The sequence below is a fragment of the Neopsephotus bourkii genome, unplaced genomic scaffold, assembly GCF_033783945.1.
Source record: "Neopsephotus bourkii isolate Nb327-2 ecotype Australia unplaced genomic scaffold, CSIRO-AGI_Nbou_v1 NB_788, whole genome shotgun sequence".
Lineage (NCBI taxonomy): Eukaryota > Metazoa > Chordata > Aves > Psittaciformes > Psittacidae > Neopsephotus > Neopsephotus bourkii.
The window spans coordinates 99,403-122,100 of NW_026901284.1; the positions used below are offsets into that span (position 1 = coordinate 99,403).

The 22,698-nt window shown below is 38.8% G+C and overlaps 1 protein-coding gene across 6 annotated transcripts in view; it reads left to right on the forward strand.

The window, feature by feature from the left end:
- Positions 1-600: 600 nt before the first annotated feature.
- DENND4C (DENN domain containing 4C) overlaps positions 601-22,698 on the forward strand; it is a 64,918-nt gene continuing 42,820 nt past the window's right edge. For 2 of the 6 annotated variants that reach the window (XM_061355274.1, XM_061355278.1), the window contains exons 1-2: positions 601-820; positions 22,175-22,502. In XM_061355274.1, coding sequence (XP_061211258.1) covers positions 22,192-22,502 — 311 coding nt within the window. In that variant the 5' untranslated portion in view covers positions 601-820; positions 22,175-22,191. Of the gene's footprint in view, positions 821-1,267; positions 1,290-1,344; positions 1,604-21,172; positions 21,363-22,174; positions 22,503-22,698 lie in introns of those variants that run through there. The other 4 variants (XM_061355275.1, XM_061355277.1, XM_061355276.1 and 1 more) reach the window with 4 other exon arrangements.

The window sequence follows — 22,698 nt, forward strand, 5'->3', positions numbered from 1 at the left end:
GGTCCTGAAAGAAATGCTTCCTAATGTCCAGCTTAAACTTCCCCTGTCGCTGCTGTGAACCATTCTCATGTGTCCTACCACTGGATCGCAGGGAGAAGAGGTGAGCACCCCCCTCTCCACTTCACCTCCTCAGGAAGCTGTAGGGAGCAATGAGCTCATCCCTCAGACTCCCTTCCTCCAAACCAGACAAGGCCGGAGCCCTCGGCAGCTCCTCACAGGACGCACCTTTCAGCCCTTCCGCCAGCTTTGTTGCCTCTGACTGCATCCAAGGACCTTCACATCCTTCTTAAACATTTTGTTTCCTGGTACCAACCAACACCTCGCATAAGGTGAGCAGCAGTCGCCGGGCACTGGCCAGCGCCGGCCGGGACCGGCACCTCACAGATCCTTAGCTATCAGCGCGCTGCCTGCCTAGCGGGGCACCGGCCCAGCCCCCTCTCCTTCAAGACCATCCCCGGCTGCCCGCTGAGGGACCCATGCAGGCAGGCGAACAGGTGCTGCTCCGCGGGACCGAGGGGCGGCGGAGCGCCGGGCTCCCCTCACGCTGCCCGCGGGCGCCCCCTTGCCGCAGCAGCGTTCGCTCCCCTGCCCAGCCACCGCCTCTTTTAGGGGCGGGCTCTGAACCCGCCTGTAGGCGCTTGAGGGGGAGAGTAACATGGTGGCTGCTTCCTCCCTAGGCTGGAGCGACAGCTCGTCCGGCGGCTCTTGAGGTGGCGGCGGGCGCGGCAAGAGGCTCCGGGCCGGGAGCGCCGCGGTGGAGCGGCGCACGAGGGCAGCCCGGCGTCGGCTGTCGGCAAGCGGGCGGGACGGCCGGCGGCAGGTGAGCGGCCGCGGGAGGGGAAGAAGGAGGAGGGCGCCTGACAAGAGGGGAACGGGCGCTGGACCCGGCGCCTCGGCTACCTTCCACCGATCCCTCCTCGGGGCGCGGCAGGAAGCCGGCACTGCGCCGGGGGGACCCCGTCTTCCCTTCCGCCTCCTGTGAAAACTTCCCTCCTCGTCGGAAAGGGGAGGTTCGGGGTGTTCCGCAGCCCTGGGTCGGTCCTTGGGAAGGGCTCATTCCCTGCCCCGGCAGCTGTTCCGGCGGGGGTAGTAGCCCTTAGCCTGCACCGCGCGGGCTCGGGGGAGCGGAGGTGCTTCCTTGACTTAGTTTTATCAGTTACTGCCATGATAACTCTTAGATTCCCCGCTGCCGGCCTCTGCGCCTCTCTGAGCTCTGCGGGCAGTGTTCACCCTGCCGCGGCAGCCGGCGGGGCGGAGCAGCGAGGCCTGGCAGGTGGCGGGCGCTGCAGGTGAGTCCCCGGGCAGCGCCCTCTTTATTTCTCCATTTTCCTCTCGCTTTCCAAGCTCCGGTTCCTCCCCCGGGCTACGGCGTCATCGCGTTTAACCCTTTCGGGGGACGGGTGAGGCAAGAGCTCCTGTGCAGTGCTAAGGTAGAAACGAAGCCCCCGGCGCCTGGTGCGCGGCGTCTGCGGTGAAGGGTTGGATTTACTCTTACATGTGCCGACATGGAGATTGTGAACGGCGGTGTCATGGCTTTTAGAACGGTGTTTGAACAACAGGGGCCGTCCCGCCCTGCAACCCAGTGACAAAGGCACTATTACTGGTGATTATGCTGTGTTTTCTAAGCTGATTGTATCTGTAAAATGTTATAAAACATACAGCGTAGTTCTACAGATTTAAAAAAGGAACTAAAAAAAAGTAAAAGCTAGAGCTATTCCTTGTAATCAGCCTGCACCATCGTCTGGAGATACCTGATGTATTTGCTGTATAACCAGATAATCTATCTAGCAACAGGATCTGGTGATATGCTGTGGCCTTTGTATGTCGAATAGGGGAAAAAAACCTTCACAGCAGCTGTTAAGAGCTTTAAATGGGATGTAAGCTAGTTACCTGCACTGTTAATGCCAAACATGATTTTCTGAAGGGCCTGAAGTGCACAGTTTGGTATATTCTTGATGCTAAAATCTCAGGAAGAATGCAAAACCCAAATAAGAGTAAATTATATCTAAACCAAATAGGTATTTCTATACTAATCTTTTAAATGTGGGTTTTTCTTTTTGCTGTTAACATCAAGCATTTTGCAAATATGGACTGTTGTGCTGATTTCAAACTTAATGCCTGTGGCTAAACTTCTAGATCTGTGTGAGGGCTTAGCCTGTACAAAGCAAAACTTCATCTCATTTCTTTTTCTTTTTTTTTTTTTTTTTTGTGTAAGCTGTATTAGTGTGACTTCTGTAGTATTGTTTTTGACTTGTGATGTTTTTAAGCAAGTTAAATTTGAGCCTGTACATGAACACATAAAAAGAAAATTACTTGCTTTCAGGAATATTTTCTTATGTAGGCTAGACACAATGTTAGTGGAAGTTTTTGCATCACTCTTTTTAGGGTAACGTGGCAAAAGTTAAGGCAGTAAACATTCTCTGTGTTTTGGGGGAAAAAAATAATGATGGAATGCAAATTGCTTCATACGTGTTTGGAAAAGTAAAGGATTTTTATTTGTGGGATTTTTGTGAAAAGCAGTCATGATCGAACTTAAGTGACTAACCAGACTGTTACTAGCATGTATATATATAAAATGCTTGGCACAAAGGAGACAAAGTAAAATAATAAAACCTGTTTGATGGCTTGAGAATTACTTTATTGTAAATGTGACTATAAGTCTTTTTTAAGGTCTGTTTTGGTTTTGTTTTTTGTTTTTGTTTTTTTTTTTAGTTGGCTGACAGGCTGCTTTTACCTTTCCAATGGTTATGAAATGCTAATAATACATTCTGACTTGAGTAGTGCAATGGAAGAATTCAGCAGGAACCAAAAATGTAAAAATTGGCTTGTCTACCTGACTTCTGTCTTGTATGTTAGTAATTACTAGCAGACATACACAATTATTGCTACTAAAATATCAAAAATTTGGCTTAAAAGAATTATTATAAATTAAGATGTGCATTTTCTTAAATGTTTTTGGATGAGTATAATGTTACATTTTGCTGCTCCTTTCTAGGTTAAGGTTGAGCTTTCTGTAGCCCAAAGTGAACATACTCATACCTTCTTGTAGACCGTATCATATGGTTTGGGTTGGAAAGGACCTTAAAGATCACCTAGTTCTAACCCCTTGCCATGGGCAGGGACACCTTCCTATGTGTTTGCTTTCTCATTTGGGAACTGTGTGTGGAATTCTTTCCCAATCAACTTCTGGTTGTTTTTTTTTTTGTGGGTTGGTTGTTTTTTTTTTGTTTGTTTTTGTGTTTGGTTTTTTGTTTTGTTTGGGTTTTTTTTTGCTTTGTTTGCTTTTTGTTTGTTTTTTGTTTTCACTGAAAACCATCGAAATCGAGGAAAATCATGTTACTCAGATGGTGGTATGGATAACATCCCTCTGATTCAACATATATGAATACCTGTTTGGAATGGCAGTGCTACACATTGTTGAAATACAGTGCTTGAGATGGTATCTTTTTAAGCTTTTTATCTTTCTAAGTTTGGTTCTTTTTCAGGTCTGCCCTTGACCACTGGAGAATTGGAGTTCAACCTCAATACGCTTTAAGAGCAAATAACTTTCAGTGCTAGCTATGATGCATGTCTGGGTTTGGTTAAAAGTACCATAGGAAAAAAGTGTCTGTCGAATGAGGTACGAAACATATTGCCAAAGTTGTAAGAGGAAGGTAAAGTATTCATTTGGCTGTTATGTAAGATCAGGTGTCTTATGTGTGAAACTTTCAGATAAGTTTAAATGGCAGCCATAGGCATATAGCAGTATGCATAAAGGTTGGCATGTTCGGTGGTCTTAGTGGTTGCATGTAGCAGTGTCTTCTTTTCTGATTGACTAAGCCTTCTGACTGAAGGAACTACAAATAGCAGCTGTAACTCTGAATCCTGCATCTTTTTGTTTGTCTAGCACTGTAGAAATTTATCTGGTATAATTTTTTTTTTTTTTTTTTGCCCTGTGCTTAGTAGTCATCCAAAGGCATGATTACCCACCTTCAGCATGCTGCTTTCTTGAATAATTTTCAAAATACTGAAGATCTTGGTGTATGTGACCTCCAAAATTATAGTTGTATTATTGATTTGCTTCCCATGTGATTTCCCAGATAGCTGCCCATTACTGCTTATTTAAGTCTGCAAAATGAGAACGTTTGCTGCACTGTGCAGCATGATACTTGCTTTCATCCTGTAATGCTTCAGTCTGCAAACCGAAGTCTTTGGATTTTTTGATGTGCTTTTGATCTTCTGTCTTGCTACAAAAGTCATCCCTCTTTTGACATTGTTGCTCTCAGTTACCTGGGAATGTAATGCTGCTTCTTTCCTGCTGGATAAAAAAGTAGTGTTGCTGGAAATACTCTTGGGGGGGGCCCCCCCCCTCGGACAGTAATCAGAGTGCTTTCTTTCTGCTTTCTAACGGCTGTTAGAAGCGAAGTGGGTTAGATCAAGACCATTTCTGGACTGCATCTGGCATAGGTTCTGGTGGAGCGTGACTGTTTCCTGTTCAGTTATTCTTGTTGCTGCATCTGTCACAGAGTGTGCACAAAAGTGTGCACAAACATTATTCTAAAGTTTCAGGAATAGTTACACTGTGCTGTGTATTCAAAGCTGGAATACAGCAGAAGGTTTTGTCGTGGTTGGTCTCTTATTCTAGTCCTTTGTTTCTGCTTACAGGCTCCTCAGGGATGTAAATGTGGTCCTGATGTTTACTGTTTGCTTTGGCAGACAGTAAGCTTGAAAACAGTTTTCAGAAGCAAAGATTGTAATGGTGTTCTCTGTTCATGCATGTGATTTGTTGTCACCTATTTTTTTTTTTTCAAGACCAGCAAACTCAGCATTGTTGATAGAACAGTAGATACATACCCATGATTTCTTGCGTAAAGGTTGGCTTACATGTCATTAAACATTCAATTTACTTTGTTTCAGTTAAATGCAGTGAGCCAGTTTTGCCTTACTCTGCTTTCATCTTCATCTTTTGTGACACTTCAGTTCCTTTCCTTCACTCTCAAAAACCTCTCTTAAAGAGACTTGCTGCTTTTCAAGCATTAACCAAGAGCCTGTGTTTTTCTGTCTAAAAGATGTTAGAAATCGTGTAAATCAGGGATTGACTTGCAAATTAAATTGTTCGGTTCTGGCAGCGAAAGCTGAGTTTACAATTATAAGACTCCAAAGTAGCAGAAGCTTTCTTCCTCCCAAAATGGATGTGTTTTCCAGTTGTGAACAGAGTGCAGCTCTAGTACAAAACTTACCCATTTTTCACCAGAGAGGCAAAGAACCTCAAGTTTTTGCTTTCTCTCCAAACCTACACATTTTAATAATAGTTTTTGCCTTTATAATTAATTACAGCCTTTGATCAGTAATGCTTAAACTGAAGTATAGCCACCGATTCATTCTTCAATGCTTCTCTTCCCCTTCGGAAGTTTTTCATGTGGAGGCATTGTGTGACTGGTGAAAGCAAGACCTTTTCTTCTATTTTATTTTTTTTTTTTTTTCTTTTTCTTTTTTCCTTCCTCTGGTGAGCAACCCAGTGCTGCTATTCCCAGTGTCATGTAACATGGCTCCAGCCTTCTTTGTTATTCACCGGGGAAGAAACTATACTCTTATCCAGATAAGAAACCTTACATAGGTAGAAGTCTTGCAAATAAGATACCCTCCAGGCTTGTCTATGTCTTTCTGTATCTTTCTGCTTTAAGAAGGGATAAAACTGTGGTGGAAGTTGGGAGAAAAGAGAACCACAACTAGAGAGCAGCTAGCTAGGAGCAGCATATGAAGAGAAAGAAGTTCAAGCATTTAATTAATGTTTCAGAAAAGGCAAGAAATGAAGGCATCTATAGCTTTATATTTAAGCCCTGAAACTTCTACAGTATATCCATCTCAGTGTAAGAGAAAGTTACAAGAAAGGAGAAATAAGATAAACTGCTGAGTCACAGCAACAGGTTATTCAGTTGGTTACTCTAATCGTTGAATGGGACTATTGCAAAACATGAAAACCAGTGTGGCCCGTTCTCAACAGCTGATCAGCCAACTGTCCTTGGAAGTAACAGCAGCAGCTCATCTACACTATGGAGTCATTTGTGCCTATGCCTTCATTGTTTTCTTGATACTTGAGTTCTCCCAGTAATATTTTAAGTAACGAATGACCCTAATATGGGACCCTAATGTGGGTATAAACTGTGGGGTATCTATGTGTAAGTTGTGTTTGAAGGTAATATGAACTTGAGGTTTCCCTGAAGCAGATCATTAAAAATAAACCGTGTGTTTGCCAGAAGAAATACTTTCAAGGATGTGGATAATCTGAGAAATGTTTAATAGATGTAACACCTATGTATCTTGTACCCATTAAGCTTCTGAAAGCACCAGAGATGGGACTGAAGAGGGATATTGACAGAAGTTAATTTTAGCCTCGGGAAACCCATCTTTCTTGGGTCCTTTCTTAGCCTCTTATATAGCACTTACTTTTTAGGGTGTAATTCCCAATGAAAGCTTGACTTTAGTTGCCCACAGTTATCATTTGAAGCTCCTCTTACGCTCTCTGGAATTAACCTAGGAGAGCTAATCATGTGAGGTTAACTTTGATTTTCTGAATATGCACACATGTATGAATATAATTTGGTTTTGGCAGGAGGAGGAAGAGTACAAGTCATTTTCTTGTAAGCTAAGTCTTGAACCACTGTGATGTGTATATCTGATTTGTTTATGAGTGGGAGCATTATGCCTTCTACTGATTGCATCCAGGTTTGATTTCAGTTCTTAACATTAAAGGGTAAGCAGGACATAAAAGAGAAAACTTCCTACCTGCATAAACATGTTACAGTGTTCTCAAAGTTGTGATGAAACTGGAAAACGCAGGTCTGCATATTTCCAATACAATGTTTACTTGACTCAACGTGAATTCTTGTAATTGGAATCATTAGTGAAAGACCTGATTTTTTTCTGGCCTAAAATTCTTGCATTAGCTTTTTTTTTCTTCTTTTTTTTTTTTTTTGTTCCCTCCCTGTTTTAGTTGTGCCTTAGGCTTTAAGTAGAAATTTTCCATATATAGGACTGTTTTTGTGTTGCTACGTGGATAAGGTATAAACATATCATTAAAGTTTTCCAATACTAATAAGCTATGTAGACAAACTTGCAGTTGTACTGATGAAAGAAAGTCACAAGTCATAAACAGAACAGGCTTTGCAAATGAAAAGTTGTTTTTGCTGGTTGTGTTCTTACACAGGGGCCTGTACTAGAATACCTGTGTGTCTTTGAAGAGCAGAATTCTTTTGTAAACTTCTGGCTATCATGGTACAGTTCAGTTTTGTAATAAAAAAACCTTTATGTTATTGCTTAATAAAAGGAGGAGTGGGTTGTTCAAAATGGGGCAGACCAAGAAAAAAGTTTACCTTTGAAAAAAGGCACAGTATATGAACTTTCTTAAAAAGGCAATGTCATTTCAAACTCTGATGTATATACTTTGCCGCATTTTTGCTTTGGACTTTTTTTGCAGGCATCTTCTTGTAAGATAATTACATGTAAAAGCCTTAAGTTCCTTTGGGTTATGACTCATTCACCCTGAATGTAATGACTAATATGACATTTCAGTTTATTTTAAAGAAAACAGAACAAATTCTGCACAAAGATATTTACAGCTTTTCTTCAGTGAGATTCAGATTCAGTATATGAAGTGTAAATCTCAAAACCTCTCCTTCTTAGTCTTTTTGTACTAACTGATTCTGCTAGGGAAAAAAATAATCTTAATTTAGTAAGTCACTCCTCTAATTTTAAACTGTTTTCCTAGCTATATTAATAGCCAGATAAGGCACAAATCTGAGATGGGAAACTACTTAGAGTCTCAAGTACTTAGTTGTCTCTTGTACGTTTGTAAAAATCTCATCATTAACTTGTAAGCTTGCTGGAACATTTGAGTTGAAATACTTCACATTTGCATTGTCCAGATTGATAAATCCATTTGTATCCCTACTTTTTTTGTCTGTGTGCTATTGATGGTGCCATAGACCTGTTAAAAAAGACAGGAAGAAGGAGGGAAGGAAAAAAAAAATAGTGTAAAGCATTAAAACTGTGTTACAGACAGCTGTGTGGTGCTCTTCCTTTTGATCAGGGACTGAGGAGTGGTTACTCCTCTGACATGCCTCTTTCTAGAGCCAATAATATGTTAAAGGGTATAATGGAGCAGTATCAGTGATGGAGAATGAGGATGTTCCACTACCATGTACTTAGGCGCAGATTGTGAGAGCTCTGTGAAATATGAACTCACTCCTCTAAACAAGATAACAAAGTTCTATTGAGGGACAAAGTCGATAAAGCAAAAGCAACAGCGCTGGGCGCATGACCATAGCCAGAGGCGCAAGTGATTAGCATTTGTTACAGGTTTAGATACTCTCACTATTACATTAGTTACATGCATATTCATAATTCCCGCATATAAGCGGGGGTTACTATAACTAGCTCCAAGAATTTATTACCGTAAGTCTCCTCCTCTTGGCGTCTGCGCCCTTCTCTGCAGTGATTGTGGGCAGGGGTCTTGAGGATGAAGTAAACAGTCTTGTGAATAGGGGTCTTCAAGATGAAGTAAGCAGTCTTCCTCAGTGTACTTTTCACCTTTGGCACAGTTGGACCCGCCAGTAATCACACAACCAGCTATATCTGTAATTATTCTGATAACTAGCAAAGATTTAAAACAGCATGACCTTCCTGCAAAATTTATTGCAGGATGGGCAGACAAGGAGTATCCCAAGCTAGCAGATGTTTGGGAGGCTCTGTCTCTAAACTAACTGATAAGTAGAAGGATGGTGTGAAATAACTCATTCATGTTTAGTGGGGCCACTAAATCCTGTTATCTCAGCAGACTTACAACTCAAACATTGTTCTTTAAAACTAAAGATACTTTAGGAGACTAGTGTGAAACAACTCATGTTTAGTGCAGCCACTACATTCCACAGACTTACAACATAAACATTGTTCTCTTTCTACTACCTAAGTTAAGCTAAAAAGTACCTTAACTCTATGTTTTTCAGGCAATAGCCTTTCTTATATCAAGAGCCCCCCCCCTTTCTTTTACCTTAACAAATTCTTTTGCTATGTGACTCTGTTTTGATCAAGAGATCTGAACCTTTTTAACTTGTTGTCTAGTCTTGTGTCTTGAGCGAGTTTTGCTTCTGTTACTGTAAACTTGTACAGTTATATCCACATAACCACACCTATGATTTGCGAGAGTCAGTACATTTATGTGTTTATCACAGCTGTCATAAGTTTTTTGCAAAGGGAGAAATGGTGAGTTCCAATCCACCCTGTGCAGAGAAATAAGTATAGGGGCTCAAATCTTTTGTGTGTGTCGCAACAACTGAGTGTTGGGTTTAGTGACAGGACTGTGTTTTTGTGTAAGTTGTGTGAAAATAAATCTTGGGAAAGGATGTCTTTGAATTTCCAGAAATTTGGAAAAAAGCTGAGATCAGCCCTCTTAGTAAATGGAATTAATCTTAATCTATTCGTAGGTGCTTAAACTGAAAATAGGAATGCTAAAAATTGTGAATTATATCCATAATGGGTCATGGCCTGCTTTAGGAAAACAAATTTTTAATCTATTATGACATCAATAAAAACATAGAATCATAGAAGAGTTAGGGTTGGAAAGCACCTTAAGATCATCTAATTCCAAACCCTGTGCCATGGGCAGGGACATCTCACACTAAACCATATCACCCGAGACTCTGTCCAGCCTGGCCTTGAATTCTGCCAGGGATGGAGCATTCACAGCTTCCTTGGGCAACCATTCCAGTGCCTCACCACCCTTACAGTAAAGAACTTCTTCCTTATATCCGATCTAAACTTCCCCTGTTTAAGTTTCAACCCGTTACTCCTTGTCCTATCACTACAGTCCCTAGTGAAGAGTCCATCCCCAGCATCCTTGTAGGCCCCCTTCAGGTACTGGAAGGCTGCTATGAGGTCTCCACGCAGCCTTCTCTTCTCCAGGCTGAACAGCCCCAGCTTTCTCAGCCTATCTTCATATGGGAGGTGCTCCAGTCCCCTGATCATCCTCGTGGCCCTCCTCTGGACTTGTTCCAACAGTTCCCTGTTCTTTTTATGTTGAGGACACCAGAACTGCACACAATACTCCAAGTGAGGTCTCACAAAAGCAGAGTGGAGGGGGAAGATCACCTACTAAAAATTATGTATTCTAAACATTATATATCAGAGCATTATGTATCCGAAAATACAGAAAAAACATGTATGAAGAGTACTTTAAATAGGAAGAAAAGTGCAATTGTAAAATTATGACAGAAATGAATGTTGCAAATAATAAAGGGTAATAACAAGTAAAGCACAGCAATGTAAACCAGTAAATTGAGATTTCTTTTTGCATCACTCTTTGCACAAAAGGGAATGTGACTTAATACTTAATTTTGCTTTTAGAATCCTATCACAGGTAAGGTTTAGGCTTTCTGAAAGGGTATTTCTCAAGATTTTTAGAAAGTATGTTGGAGGCTGCTAGTAATGTTGGCTGAAATTCTATAAAAGATAACATTTTATAAAAGATAACCTTTCTCTCTGTATTGTAACTAAGCAGATCTGCTCTTGGAAATGATCTGTCTTAAGCACTTCTTTTACTGTTTAAAATCTATGTAGTTCATCCTAGAATATCAAGGTTTCTGTAAGTGTTTTGTCTAAGAACTCCACTGGTGTGTTGAGTAATGCCGCATAGACATTTTTAGTGTTAGCTAAAGATATTATGCCAAGGATCAAAATATGTGTAATGTCAAACTACACATTTACTTGCCATCTGGTGAGTGATAAGGCTTCATGACAGGGAATCTCAGGCTTTCTATTGTTCGATGACTTTTTTTTTTTTTTTAGTGTTTGGGGAAAATACTTGTTGATACATTTGTCTAAGTAGTAACTTTCTAACTAATCTTTTGTGATTATTGTCTTCAGAAGTTCACATAATACACATCATTTTCATATTCTAGTGATCTCACATTTGACATACATCCAGATGACTGAAATATGGGCTTTAATGGATTCAGCTATTCTGAATATGCCTCTTCAGGAATATAAGTCAGCACAGCAAGAAGCAAAGGTTGATAACCAAGGGCTTTTAAGGGATAGAAACGTAAGTTTCTTCACAGATACTGAGAATTCGGGGGGGGGGGGAGGGGAAGGGTTTCTTGGTTTTGTGATGAGTTTCTGAGTAAAAAACCGAATGTTCTGGTTGTCTCAGAAGTGACTGAAAATTTTAACAGAAATTTTAAAAGAAATAAGAAAAATACAGATCAGGTTTTCCACAGAATGACAAAAATTTCTTGTCTGTGGATAAAAAAACCAACTTTGTCATATTGAGCAATATTTTGATGTTTATTCTGGAGCAAGAGTTGCAGTCATAATAAAGAATGTAAATTGCTTTGCATATATGCTTTTGCAGATACGCAGTCCACTTGATTACTTTTATTTGTGAATGCTTCTCCATTTCCATACTTCTACTATTAAGATAGCTTTAGTATCCTGTGGGTGGATTTGGTCCATTTTGTTCTGGCTTTTTGGAGTTGCAACCTCTGGAGTGTGGTTGCATTTGTCCATTTTGATTATTCTTTAAAATAAACTAGAAGATACACAGGAGGCTATCGTTGACAGTTACTGCACTTTTTTATATTGCTGTCATCTATTTCAGTATTTACCTAGAATCGGGAAGAGTAGCTTAGTTTCTAAGCAAAGAGCTTGTCTAGCAAGTTTTGTGAAAACATTTGACAATACAGATAATACTAAAGAAAGTTGAGGGTCCAAGTTTTCAGGAACCATACTCTTTCCTAAGCTGTTTACATGTAATTTATGTTTGCAGTTAACTTCATTGAGAGGCAGCCTGCAAAGTGGGTGATGTAGAAGGGTTACATGGAGGCTTAACCTACGCTTTTTTCCACATTTGCTGCAGATGTGGTAACGCAAAAATATGCTGCAGATCAAGATTGTGGTATGCCAGGTGCAGAATAAAAATCAAACAGACAGTTCCTTCTGTAAGAGCCTTACTGCTGCAATGTAAGACCAAAAGCATGAATATGCTAACTGCTGTTAAGCATGTGGTTTGGACTTTTTTAAGCCATCTTGGCAAAAGAGAGTTTCTTAATGAGGACTTGGCAAGAAGATTAAAAGGCAGACTTCTAAGTGTTAATAAGCTCCTGCCAAGCTTGAAAAGCAGCCGAGAAAGAATGAAAATGCTGACATGAAATTGAGTTATTTGAGGCCAGTGTTGAAGGCCAACCAGAAATGGGAATTACCCTCTTGACAGCCAGGAAAGGTGTTCAGTGGAGTAGGGATAGGCTGTGAGGCTCTGAAAATGTTGATGAAGCAGCCCGTCCTTGATGTGATGAAGTTGTCAGTGAAGAGACCTACAGAGAAGAATGATGTCTTCTTGTAATGTTTGGGTTTTGTTTTGTTTTTTTTTTTTTGGGGGGGGCGGGTTGGTTGTTTGGTTTGGTTGTTGGGTTTTGTTTTTTTTCCCCTCTGCTAGAAAAATAAAAATGGGGAAAATCATGTTCTTCAAAAACAGTGAATGTGTTTTCCATGCTGGATTTGTGGAGCCCTTAGGACATGATTTCAAGAGCAGTATGACTGACGGTATTGTAGGTAGCTAACAAAAATGGAATCAAAGCATGATCCTGTAATCTGGCAAATCAGTGCAGCAGGAAATAAAGTATCTTAAACCCTTACAGCTTACTTAGAGTAACGCCTCAGGTGGATTTGGGAGAACATCTCTCCTTTGACCTCTCAAAACCAAAACATAGTATGGCCTTACATCAACCAAAAAAGGACACAAAAGAACACTTTACAAAAAGCAGTCTAAGAGATTTGGTCTCCCAAAAAAGATTTAACCAGTGGACTGTTGTCTCTTGACTTTTTCTCCTCTTTTATTTTTGTTTCAGGCTACTATATTTGGCATTGTTCCAATGGAGTTTCCAATTACAGAAAGAGTTCTCTAACAAAGAATGTTTCCAGGGCTGCAGATGTTTCACTCATTACATAGTACTGAGCATGACTAACCTTTAAAGCTCGCAACTGTGGCAGAAAGTGCACTTAATAACGTACTTCCCTTGCTCTGAGAACTATTGTTATTAATTTTTTTTCTCTTGGACTATTTTATTTGCAGGCTCTGGAGTAGTTACTGTCTTCTGTTATGTGAAATAATAGTTTTGGGTGCAACCTCGGCAAAACAAGATTAAATTGGTTTACTATAGGAGTGTAGCTGGACTGCTTGCTGATGATCATTCTTCCCTTCTCACATCTTTTCCATTTCTGTTTGCTCTCCTTGGCAATAGAGCTTAACTTACTGGTACCAAACTTGCTTTCATTGATTCCAGCTGCTTCTCCTCTAGGCTCTGTAGGTCACTTCAGAATTTTTTTTTTGGCATTGCATGTCTGTAACCTCTCCAGTTTTTATACCATTGGACAACTTGAAGTTGCTGTACAACAGGAAATCTTGAACTGTTGAATATGATAGTCTGCATAGTCTGGAGTCAAGGTTTCTAGGGTTTTGTTTGTGAGTTTGTGGGGTTTTTTTCACCACTTTTTTTCTTTTCTTCATTTTGCTCCATGTAGGATTTTTTTAAGGGGCATTTTCAAACTCCTGAGCATCCTATATTACAGGATCCATTAATTTAGTGGTGTTTTCAGTCATCTGTAATTCAGAAGTAGCTGTTCAAATTGCTGTTGCAAAACTTTGCTTCTCAAAGCCTTGTTGTGTTTGACACAGGCATTTATATCATGACCTTATTGTCCCAGTGTTTTGTAGCAATGGAAACTGTTTTTGCTGACAACCAAAAAAAAAAAAATCAGAGTAAAAGCACAGTTCTGCTTCCTTAGACAGAATCTTAGTTGTTAGTAGTTTGCTTTTGTGTCTTTTCTGAATAATTCCAATTTATTAAACAAAAAACTGAAAATCTGTGACTAATTTCCTCCCTTTTACAATTTTTGCTCCAGCAATCCAAGGAATTGCATACAGGACAGAAAAACATCGAAAATGCAAAGAAGGTTCAGGGTAATGGAGAACAGCAATATAATTTGTTCTAGGCTTGGTGCCTTTGCTTCCATAGGAATTTCTTTCCTCAGGTGATTTGATGTGGAGTTTCTGCTAGTTTTCTACTGTAGTGTCCTGATCTGTTTGGAATGATTTAGAAAACTTTTGCCCCAAGTTGATTGCATTAAATTTATGCCTGATTTTTGTGTTTTTCTGACAGCATACAATCTGGTTCACAAGCAGTACAGTCAACACTTTTTCTTTGAATATATACACATTTGCAGCAATTTAGCTATCTGACACACAAAAAACCAGTTTATATTACTAGACCTTGATACAACTTGTTTTCTGGATGAAGTTCAATTAACAGATGAAAGCCACCTTATAGGAATACTTCAGTAAATAGTTGTCAAGCCTTTTATCTTTCACCTTGTCCTTAAGTTTATTTTCATGATGTTATAGACCTCTGTAAGACTGTAGCTTGTAACCTACTTGAATTATGCAACTATTACATTCTCAGATGTTTATTTGAAAACTGCTATGAAGGAATGGTCCTGTATTTGCATATGTGCATATTCAGACCCAGGCACAAGTGGCACCCAACCGTTGTTCCACAGCTGGTTGTGTTCAGAGAGGCAGAAGGTGGCCATTGCAGGTCTTTGATGTTATTTTTGCAAATCCTGTTTTCCTAATGCTCATGAGATTTAGTCAGGTGACTGTAACCGTTATTTCATTTCATAATTTATGACAATGATATACATTCCAAAAAAGAAAGTCTTAAAATGCATGTCTAGGAATTCTTTTTTATCTTGTTGTTTACTGTTTGTGGCTGTTGATCTGTGGGCTACTTTTTTTTTTTTTTTTCCTTCTCTTTTGGCTTTAATCCTGTTCAGTGCTAATGGTATGCTTGAAGTAATGTTGCCTTACCTTGTGTTTTGTTGTAGTATGTATATATATGTGTGTGTGTATATATTCATGGTATATTCTTATGCATAGCATAATAAAAATGTCATGTAACCTCTCTGTGTTTTGCTAATAACATGTTAAGTGTTTGGTAGCCTCCTTGGTTCATCTGAACTCATATAACTTTGTTGAATATTCTGGTATATAATTTTTTATTCTATAGTGATTTTAAATCCTTTGTGATGCATACACAAAGTCTGGTTTCTGCTGTCCCACACTGCACCAAACTGACATGCATAGGCTGGAGTTGCACACTTACCTGAGTAGAAATGGGCTTGCTTGAAAGTGACTGGTATGGACAAGTGTACTGATGCAAGCAATAGTATGCTGAAATGGACAAGCAGTTGGAGTGCAAATTCTTTGGGGACCCTGTGGTATATTCCAGTGTGTTCTAGTTGTTAAGTCATAATATTGGTGGCTGTCTTTGCATATGATGCTCGGGTATAAGCCAGTGTGGTTATATATATATGTAGAATCACATGTGTATTTTGTGTTTAAAAAAGTTTAAAGTTTCCATTGCCAAGTATAGCCTGTGACTGCGTTGATCATTCTTTTTCAAAGTCACTTCAAGTGTTAGCTTCCATGTCTTGAAATAGAGTTAAGCAAAGACAAAACTTGAGGCAATTAGGAACAAAAGCAATCATTCTGATATAGTAAAGAGAAGTAATGTTGAGAACCACCTTCACTGTATTCTTTTTTGTTGCTATGGACTACAACTAGGAAATAGTTTAAAGACCAATAGATTAAGGAAGCATGACTGCTGATGCATTTCCACTAATGTGAAATTTTTTAAAAATAGTATTCATAGTATTAGTACTAACCATGATTTCCAATAATAGTTTCAGTCCTTTAGCATTTCTATTTAGATTTGATTTTTATAAGCAGTCCTCGAGGCAGAACTCTTAAGACTCTTAAGTATTCAAATCCTCACTGTTAGTTAAATTTGCTAAGTTCAGGCCTTCAGGTTCTACCTTCTCCTGTCCCATGTGACTCAACTTTCTTGTTCTGATTCAAGATCACCTGTTTCTGGTGGGGAAAAAAAAAGAAAACTATAAAATCAGTGTCATAGGTCTCTTCACACCAACTTTATCATGCCTTTATGTTTACCATTGTTGCAAAATACAACATAAAGTTTTGTTGGGTTTTTTTTTACCAAGGCCGGTAGTGACAGGTTGAGGAGCAACAGTTTCATACTGAAAGAGGCTATGTGTATGTTGGACATCAGGAAAACATTTATTACAATGAGGTTGGTGAGGTGCTGGCACAGGTTGCCCAGGGAAGTTGTGGCTGCCCCATCCCTGTCGGTGTTCAAAGCCAGGCTGGAGCTTTTAGCAACCTGGTCTAGTGGAAGGTGTCCCTGCCTGTGGCAGAGAGGTTGGAATCAAACCATTCTGTGATTCTGAAATTTTAAATGTGAGCAGAAAGAAGAGGGGCAATCTGAAGGCTTAATGAGACCTAGCTGTATCTCTTTGCTGTTTGTAACAGTAACTTCTCCAAACGTACCTTTAAAGGCATTTACAAATCCTGTTTTAATTTCTTTCTGTTTTCAGTTTCAATGAATAGGTGATACTGCTTTGTTTCAAGAAGTATGCTGTCTTGCTGGCTATTTATTTCATCTAATGGGTATGCATGTTATGTAACACTTTTAATGTGAGTCAGGGACATTTCAGAAGTCACTCATTAGAACAAATTCTGCACTGTTTGCTGTGGTATAAAATTAAGTTTTAATAAACATCAGTGAAGATTCTTTTATACAAAGGGGAAGCAAATTGCTCTTTCCATCCCTCAATAACATCACTTAATCCCTAATGAGTTTTCTAACATTTAATAGTATCAGGAAATAAATGAAAATTTCTAGGATATTAAGGTTTTAGCGTACTGTTTTTTGCTGGTATTTGTATCTGCTGCACCTGTGTCTTTAGATGAGCAGACAGCTTGAAAGATGAAATACTGTTCACCATAGTTAACTATGGAGAATTCTAAGCAAACATTACTTACAGTAAACAGCCACTGTAGTGGTAAAGCAAAAGGTGTCATTAATGAATTTAAATGGAAGAATCCTGGGAAAACAGTAGTCAATCTAGCAATATTAAGATAAATTTTTGCTATTACTCGGGTTAGGACAGGTAGCAGACTTCCACAAATTAATACGTCTTAGAGAAATCACTTTTTTCTGTGTTTTATATGTAATGCAGAATAATACTTTTGTATATATGTATGTATGTATATATATATGTAAAGAATAGGATTCCTCAGCTGTGGCAGTGTCTGTAAATGAAGACTGAGAACTTTAAATTAGTGATCTCCATTTTGGAACTGAAAACTTATAACTATGTGATAAAAGCAGATTAGCTATGAACTAAACTACAAATACAGTGTATACTTATATTGTCATCTCTACTTCATTGTGGCTGCTTGTAACTTGCTCTCACAAATTTTTCTGTCTTTGCAAAACAACTTTGTTGTGGTGCAGCTTACTATAAATAGAGGAAATTGCAGCCTAGCTATATTGAAAAAAAAGTGGTTTAGACAGCAGTCAATAAACTGAAGCAGTTCCTAATGATGTAGTATTTTTTTCATAATTGTTCAAAATTTAAAAATTATCTTTAGAATGGAAACCTTTTCTCCAAGGCGATTTTACTGTGGAATCTCCCCTTAACAGCTATGGCCTGTATCATGGAATCATAGAATAGTTAGGGTTGGAAAAGACCTTCAGATCATCTAGTTCCAACCCTGTGAAGTAGGAAGCTAATAGTTGAGTTGCTACATTTTTGATAGGACATTATGAAAGAATTGTAAATTTGCATTTTAGTTGTGAGAAAGGCTGTTGTCTTTTTACAGAGGTCAACCTAAAATGTATAGTAGGAGAGGAGAACATTTTGCCATATTTCTGGCATTTATCAGCGAAAATGATTTACTTTTTTTTGCTCCTACATATTTCTGCTACATGATCTCTTGACTCAGTACAGCTCTACAACTCTAGTTGAAATAAGTGCCTTTAAGTGTTGTCTGTACAGGCTGTTTTTGTTTTGTCATCTGCAAAACTAACTGCTTCCAGTGAGGATTCCTATTAAAAAAAAATGGAGATTTTGAAAGTGCATCTTTTATTCTGAAGACTTTTTTCCTATTTTTTCTTTTATTTAAAAAATAATTTTGGTCCTAAACTGCTCATAGCAGGCTTCCCTATTGTGGCCTATGAATGAATTGGAAAATGAACTTCACTGAAATAATTTCTCCATAGCTGTTATGGATCTGTAGGAACTTGGAAGTTTGTAATTTCTGAAGCAATACTGACCGCTGATGTTCTTAAAACATTCCCAGTTTTTGTTTTCAGTGTATTTGATTGAAATTGAAGTCTGTTTGTAGGCTTTAAATAAATAAGAATTTTCATGGGACTTGAATGTTGACTCATTTTGAATATATTCTGCATTTTCATCAGCCAGTGCAAACTTAACACTTTTCATTTATAGATTTTATTTTGTTTTTTTTTTTTTTTTTTTTTTTTGAGTTGGGTTTTGTCCTGCAAAGGAACGGAGTGTTAGAATAAAAATCTCGGTATTTTTCTGAATGTTAAGTTTTCTTATTATTCTTGTGATGTACAGAAAAATCTACTCATGGAAGGCTGTCAGAGAACAGTATCTCTTGAAATTATGATGAGGAAAAGTTGCTGTGATAAAACTTAAGATAGAAGGTCTCAGAAGACTGTTCCCTTGTCTGTTCAGATGAATAGTATGCATACTTACTCTTGTGTGAGTTTTCCTAAAAACAGTGGAAAATGGCAGTGGATTCATCTTGCTCCCCCATGAATTACACGCTTATTTTTTACTTTACTTTTTGAAGGAAAATGTCCTTGGGTTAACTGGATTGTGCTGGTTTTGTTTGGTTTGGTGGTTATGTGCTAATTAGGTTCATTGTCTTATTTATATTTATAAAGTTGTTGCATTAAAGAAGATAGCTATGGCTTAATTAAGAGCCCTTACTTTAAGGTCTCTTGTAAGAAATCCTGTTGCTTTAAATCTTTCTGAAATTAAAGAATAAATTTTTGAAGAACTGAGTTGGAGTGCTTATTTTAAACCTTACTTCTCTTATCCTTGTGGAAGAGAGCTGATTTGAGAGACTCAGAACATTTTGAAAAACTTTTAAATGTTGTCCTGATATTTAAAGCTTGATATGCCCAGTTTCTCAGCTGAATTGCCTGGTGCTCTGACTTTTGCTTGCCACATGCCACACAGAGTTTCTCTGGAGTAAAATGTGGCATAGCTAAAAGAAAAATGTAAAATCATGGATCTAAGTGTACCTCTTGCAACCAATTGCAACTGGAACAAACAATTGCTATAGTTTTTTTGAACTCCGCTGGTAAAAATTTGGGGATGGATTCTTTTCATTTGCATTCTAACCTTACAAATTTCTTTCTTTTTTTTTTGTTTTGTTTGTTTGTTTATTTTTTTTTTACACATCCTTTTGAATTTCTTCCCTCAGTTTACACAGGAAGATAAATTTTCACTTAATACACAGTCGAAGACAACAGTAGTGCAAATCCAGGAACTACAGCTGTGATTAAAATTACAAACTGTTGAAAGTTTTTTGATGTATACTGTTATCATTACTGTTTTATTTCTTGCTCTGTGTGCTAAAAGTAATGTGGGCGATGATTTTATGTTGCGTTGAGAGAATATGATACTGAGCTATGTGAACATGTAGCAGGTAATCAAATCCTGGATCAAAAAGGTTTTGTTTAAAAAACCAAAACAACGTTTATACGATGCCAGCCATTTTGCTATTTTTAGCAGCTTGTTCCAGTAACTAGGTTTCACATATATCAAGTGCAAACAGTACTTTCCAAACAACAAGATATTCTGGCTCAGGATTTTCTTTTCTTCTGAGGGGAGCAGGGAGAGGTTGGTTTCTTTATTTTTATAATTCTGTAACAAGTCCAAGCATCTAAGAAGCAAACTGAAACATCTTAGACTTCACAGTTTTATGATTAGTCAGGAGCAAGTCAGTGCTGCTGCTGAAAGAGGCATACTGCTGTTGCTGTTGTGCTGACACAGTAAATTGTTGGAAGACTGCTCTGATTGAACACGTAACAGTCTCTGCCAGGTTAGCTTTCAGCCAGAGCAATTTCGTTCCAGTTCATCACACTGCATAAACTATATAGTTCTGGACAAACCAAAGGTGGGAATGAGCAGTGACCTGGAGAGCAGGTCTTTTAACAGAAGCACCAGTTTCTGTGAGATTAAGTTGAAGCTGTTCTCCCTGCATTTCATGCTGGTTAGTTTATCTGTAAAGGGCTTTGTCACTAATTTCATGTTGTTTATAACAGTAGGAAGGGGGTATACTACTGTAGGTTCTGTAGCTGCAGGTGATTCAGAAGCTTCGCAAGCAGCTGTGGCTTTGGAGTCATTTGCTTGTTCTTCAGAAGACATAGGCACATTCTCCTAACACCTGACAAATTGAATGTAACTTTTATTGTTCCTGGTGATATGGCATCCATATATTTTAGGCCTGAAGACTCAGTCATGTGAGTAACTGTTCCTTGGCTTTCTCCTTTTCAGAGAAGCCAAACACTTCTGTGTCTCTTCCCAGAATCCCTGCTTGGGGATTGCCCTACAAAAGCTGTTAGCTGAAGTGTTTAGAGAACAGCGATGTTGCGAAAAGCACTGTGTAAAAGTACTGCAGAAATAAAGAGTCTTGTAAGTGTGTAGATACTATCAGGTTTGAAGGTTTTGAACGGTTGTTGTTTCAGTTTTGGAAAATAAAAGATGTATTTAGTTGGAGTACGGAGGTACTACAAATTAGTGTGAAGTTATTTCTCTTTGACTTCCTACTTCCATCTCATGCCACAGTACCTTGAAATATAGTGGTTTGCCCCCTAAATTGCATAATCTTATGCTAAGATTTCTTAGTAAGTATGCAGGAAGAATAACTGAGTTTTCCTTCAGCTGAGTACTTGGAACACTTTTAATAACAAGTTTTAGAAGTCTTGTAAGATGTGCAGATGGAAAACACATTTTCAGTATAATTTCAGTAAGAAAGAGCAGGGTAAGAACAGAAAGAGAAAGCAGGTTTATACTGTCCCCACCAAACCACCTTTCTGTTAGGAGAGGTCAGTATTTCTGCAGTTACCAGAGGAGGACTTTCTGAGTAGAATAAAATTCTCAGTATTGGTGCACTTACTATTTGTTAATTCCTAGGGAGACCCACTCCTTGGTAGGTGGTAACTTTTGCAGCTATGGCAGTCTTGTTTTCAAAGATGGTAACCAGACTTCCATTCCTGGTTAGCTTTCTAGATGGGATCCCCAGTAATCTCATGATGGAAACATGGGAATCTAAAAGAAGGTGATCCCTAGCTCCCTAAAGGGAGATAACGGTATTCATGTTTATTGCTGGCAACTACTGTTTAAATATTTCTCACTCAACTTCTAAAAAGGTAGGTATTCCATAAGATTGGGTACTTAAATTTGTAACTGTGGGCTTTGAGCATAGTCTGTCAGCTAGTTTTGCGCTTAATGGAAACTTGCGTTTCACCGCTTTAAAGTCATATGCTTAGTGAACGTCGCTGGTGTTAGGAAAAACAGCTCTTTCCAAATCTGGAATGTGCAGCTGAGCAGTGATGTGTACTGCCTGATCAGCTGATGAAATGTGGTTTTGGATGCCTAATTTTGTAAATGACTTCCAGATGTTACAGTTGCCAGCTGAATGTCTCAAGACTGCACTGTTAGGTCTAGATTATGAAACAAAATGGATGAAATATGCAGAAGATAAACTAATGAGCCTGTAATTGGAACAGGCCCTTGCCCTCCTCCTTTGCTATGTCAGATTACTCATTAAGCAATGACAGAATACTGTAATTAAAGGATAAATAATACCATAAATAAAGGGTACCTGCATTAATTCATAGCCTGCAAAGCACTTGAATGGCCTAACAGCTAACACCAAGCAATTGTCTGTGTAGCTGCTGTGTAAGGATCTTTGGGTTCTTCTTTATTTCACTTAAACTTCTTTGTGCTAAAACATCACTATTATGGTACTAGAACTGAAATCCAATTACTGACAATATTGCCTTTTTAAGCAGTAAAAACAAAGCTTGTTTTGGATTTGTCTTAGCATTTTCATGGAATCTCTAAATGGGATTTTTTTTATTTGAAAAAAATTCTTTATAGGTTTGAGATCCTCATACTTGTTGAGGGATGGGTTCAGCTTGAAAGCAGTGTTTGATTTATCTCTCTTTATTTTCCCCAGGAAGTACTGACATAACCATGACAGAAGACAAAGGTCCGCGAGTGGCCGACTATTTTGTGGTGGCGGGGCTCACTGATACAGATACTGCAACCCTCCTGGACCAAGAAATAAGCCGACATGAAACAAAATCAGCTGGTCCAAAAGCTCCAATTACTGATATTGCTGTGATAATTAAATCAGCAGGTGAAACTGTCCCAGAGGGGTACACCTGTGTTGAAGCCACCCCTACAGCCCTTCAAGCCAACTTAAACTATGGAAGTCTAAAGAGTCCTGAACTTTTTCTTTGTTACAAGAGAGGACGAGACAAACCACCTCTTACTGACATTGGGTGAGATTCCTATAACAATTCAGTTCCTGAATGAATGATTAATAATGATTAAGTCTTACTGTTCACAGGTGATTAGAACAGATGTGGGAAGCTTTTAAGAACATGTTGTCTCTGAATCTATATTGCTTCTTGTGTGAATCCGTAGTATTTTCTTTATGAAATATGTTGAAAAAATTATCTTCTGGAGAACTTGTCA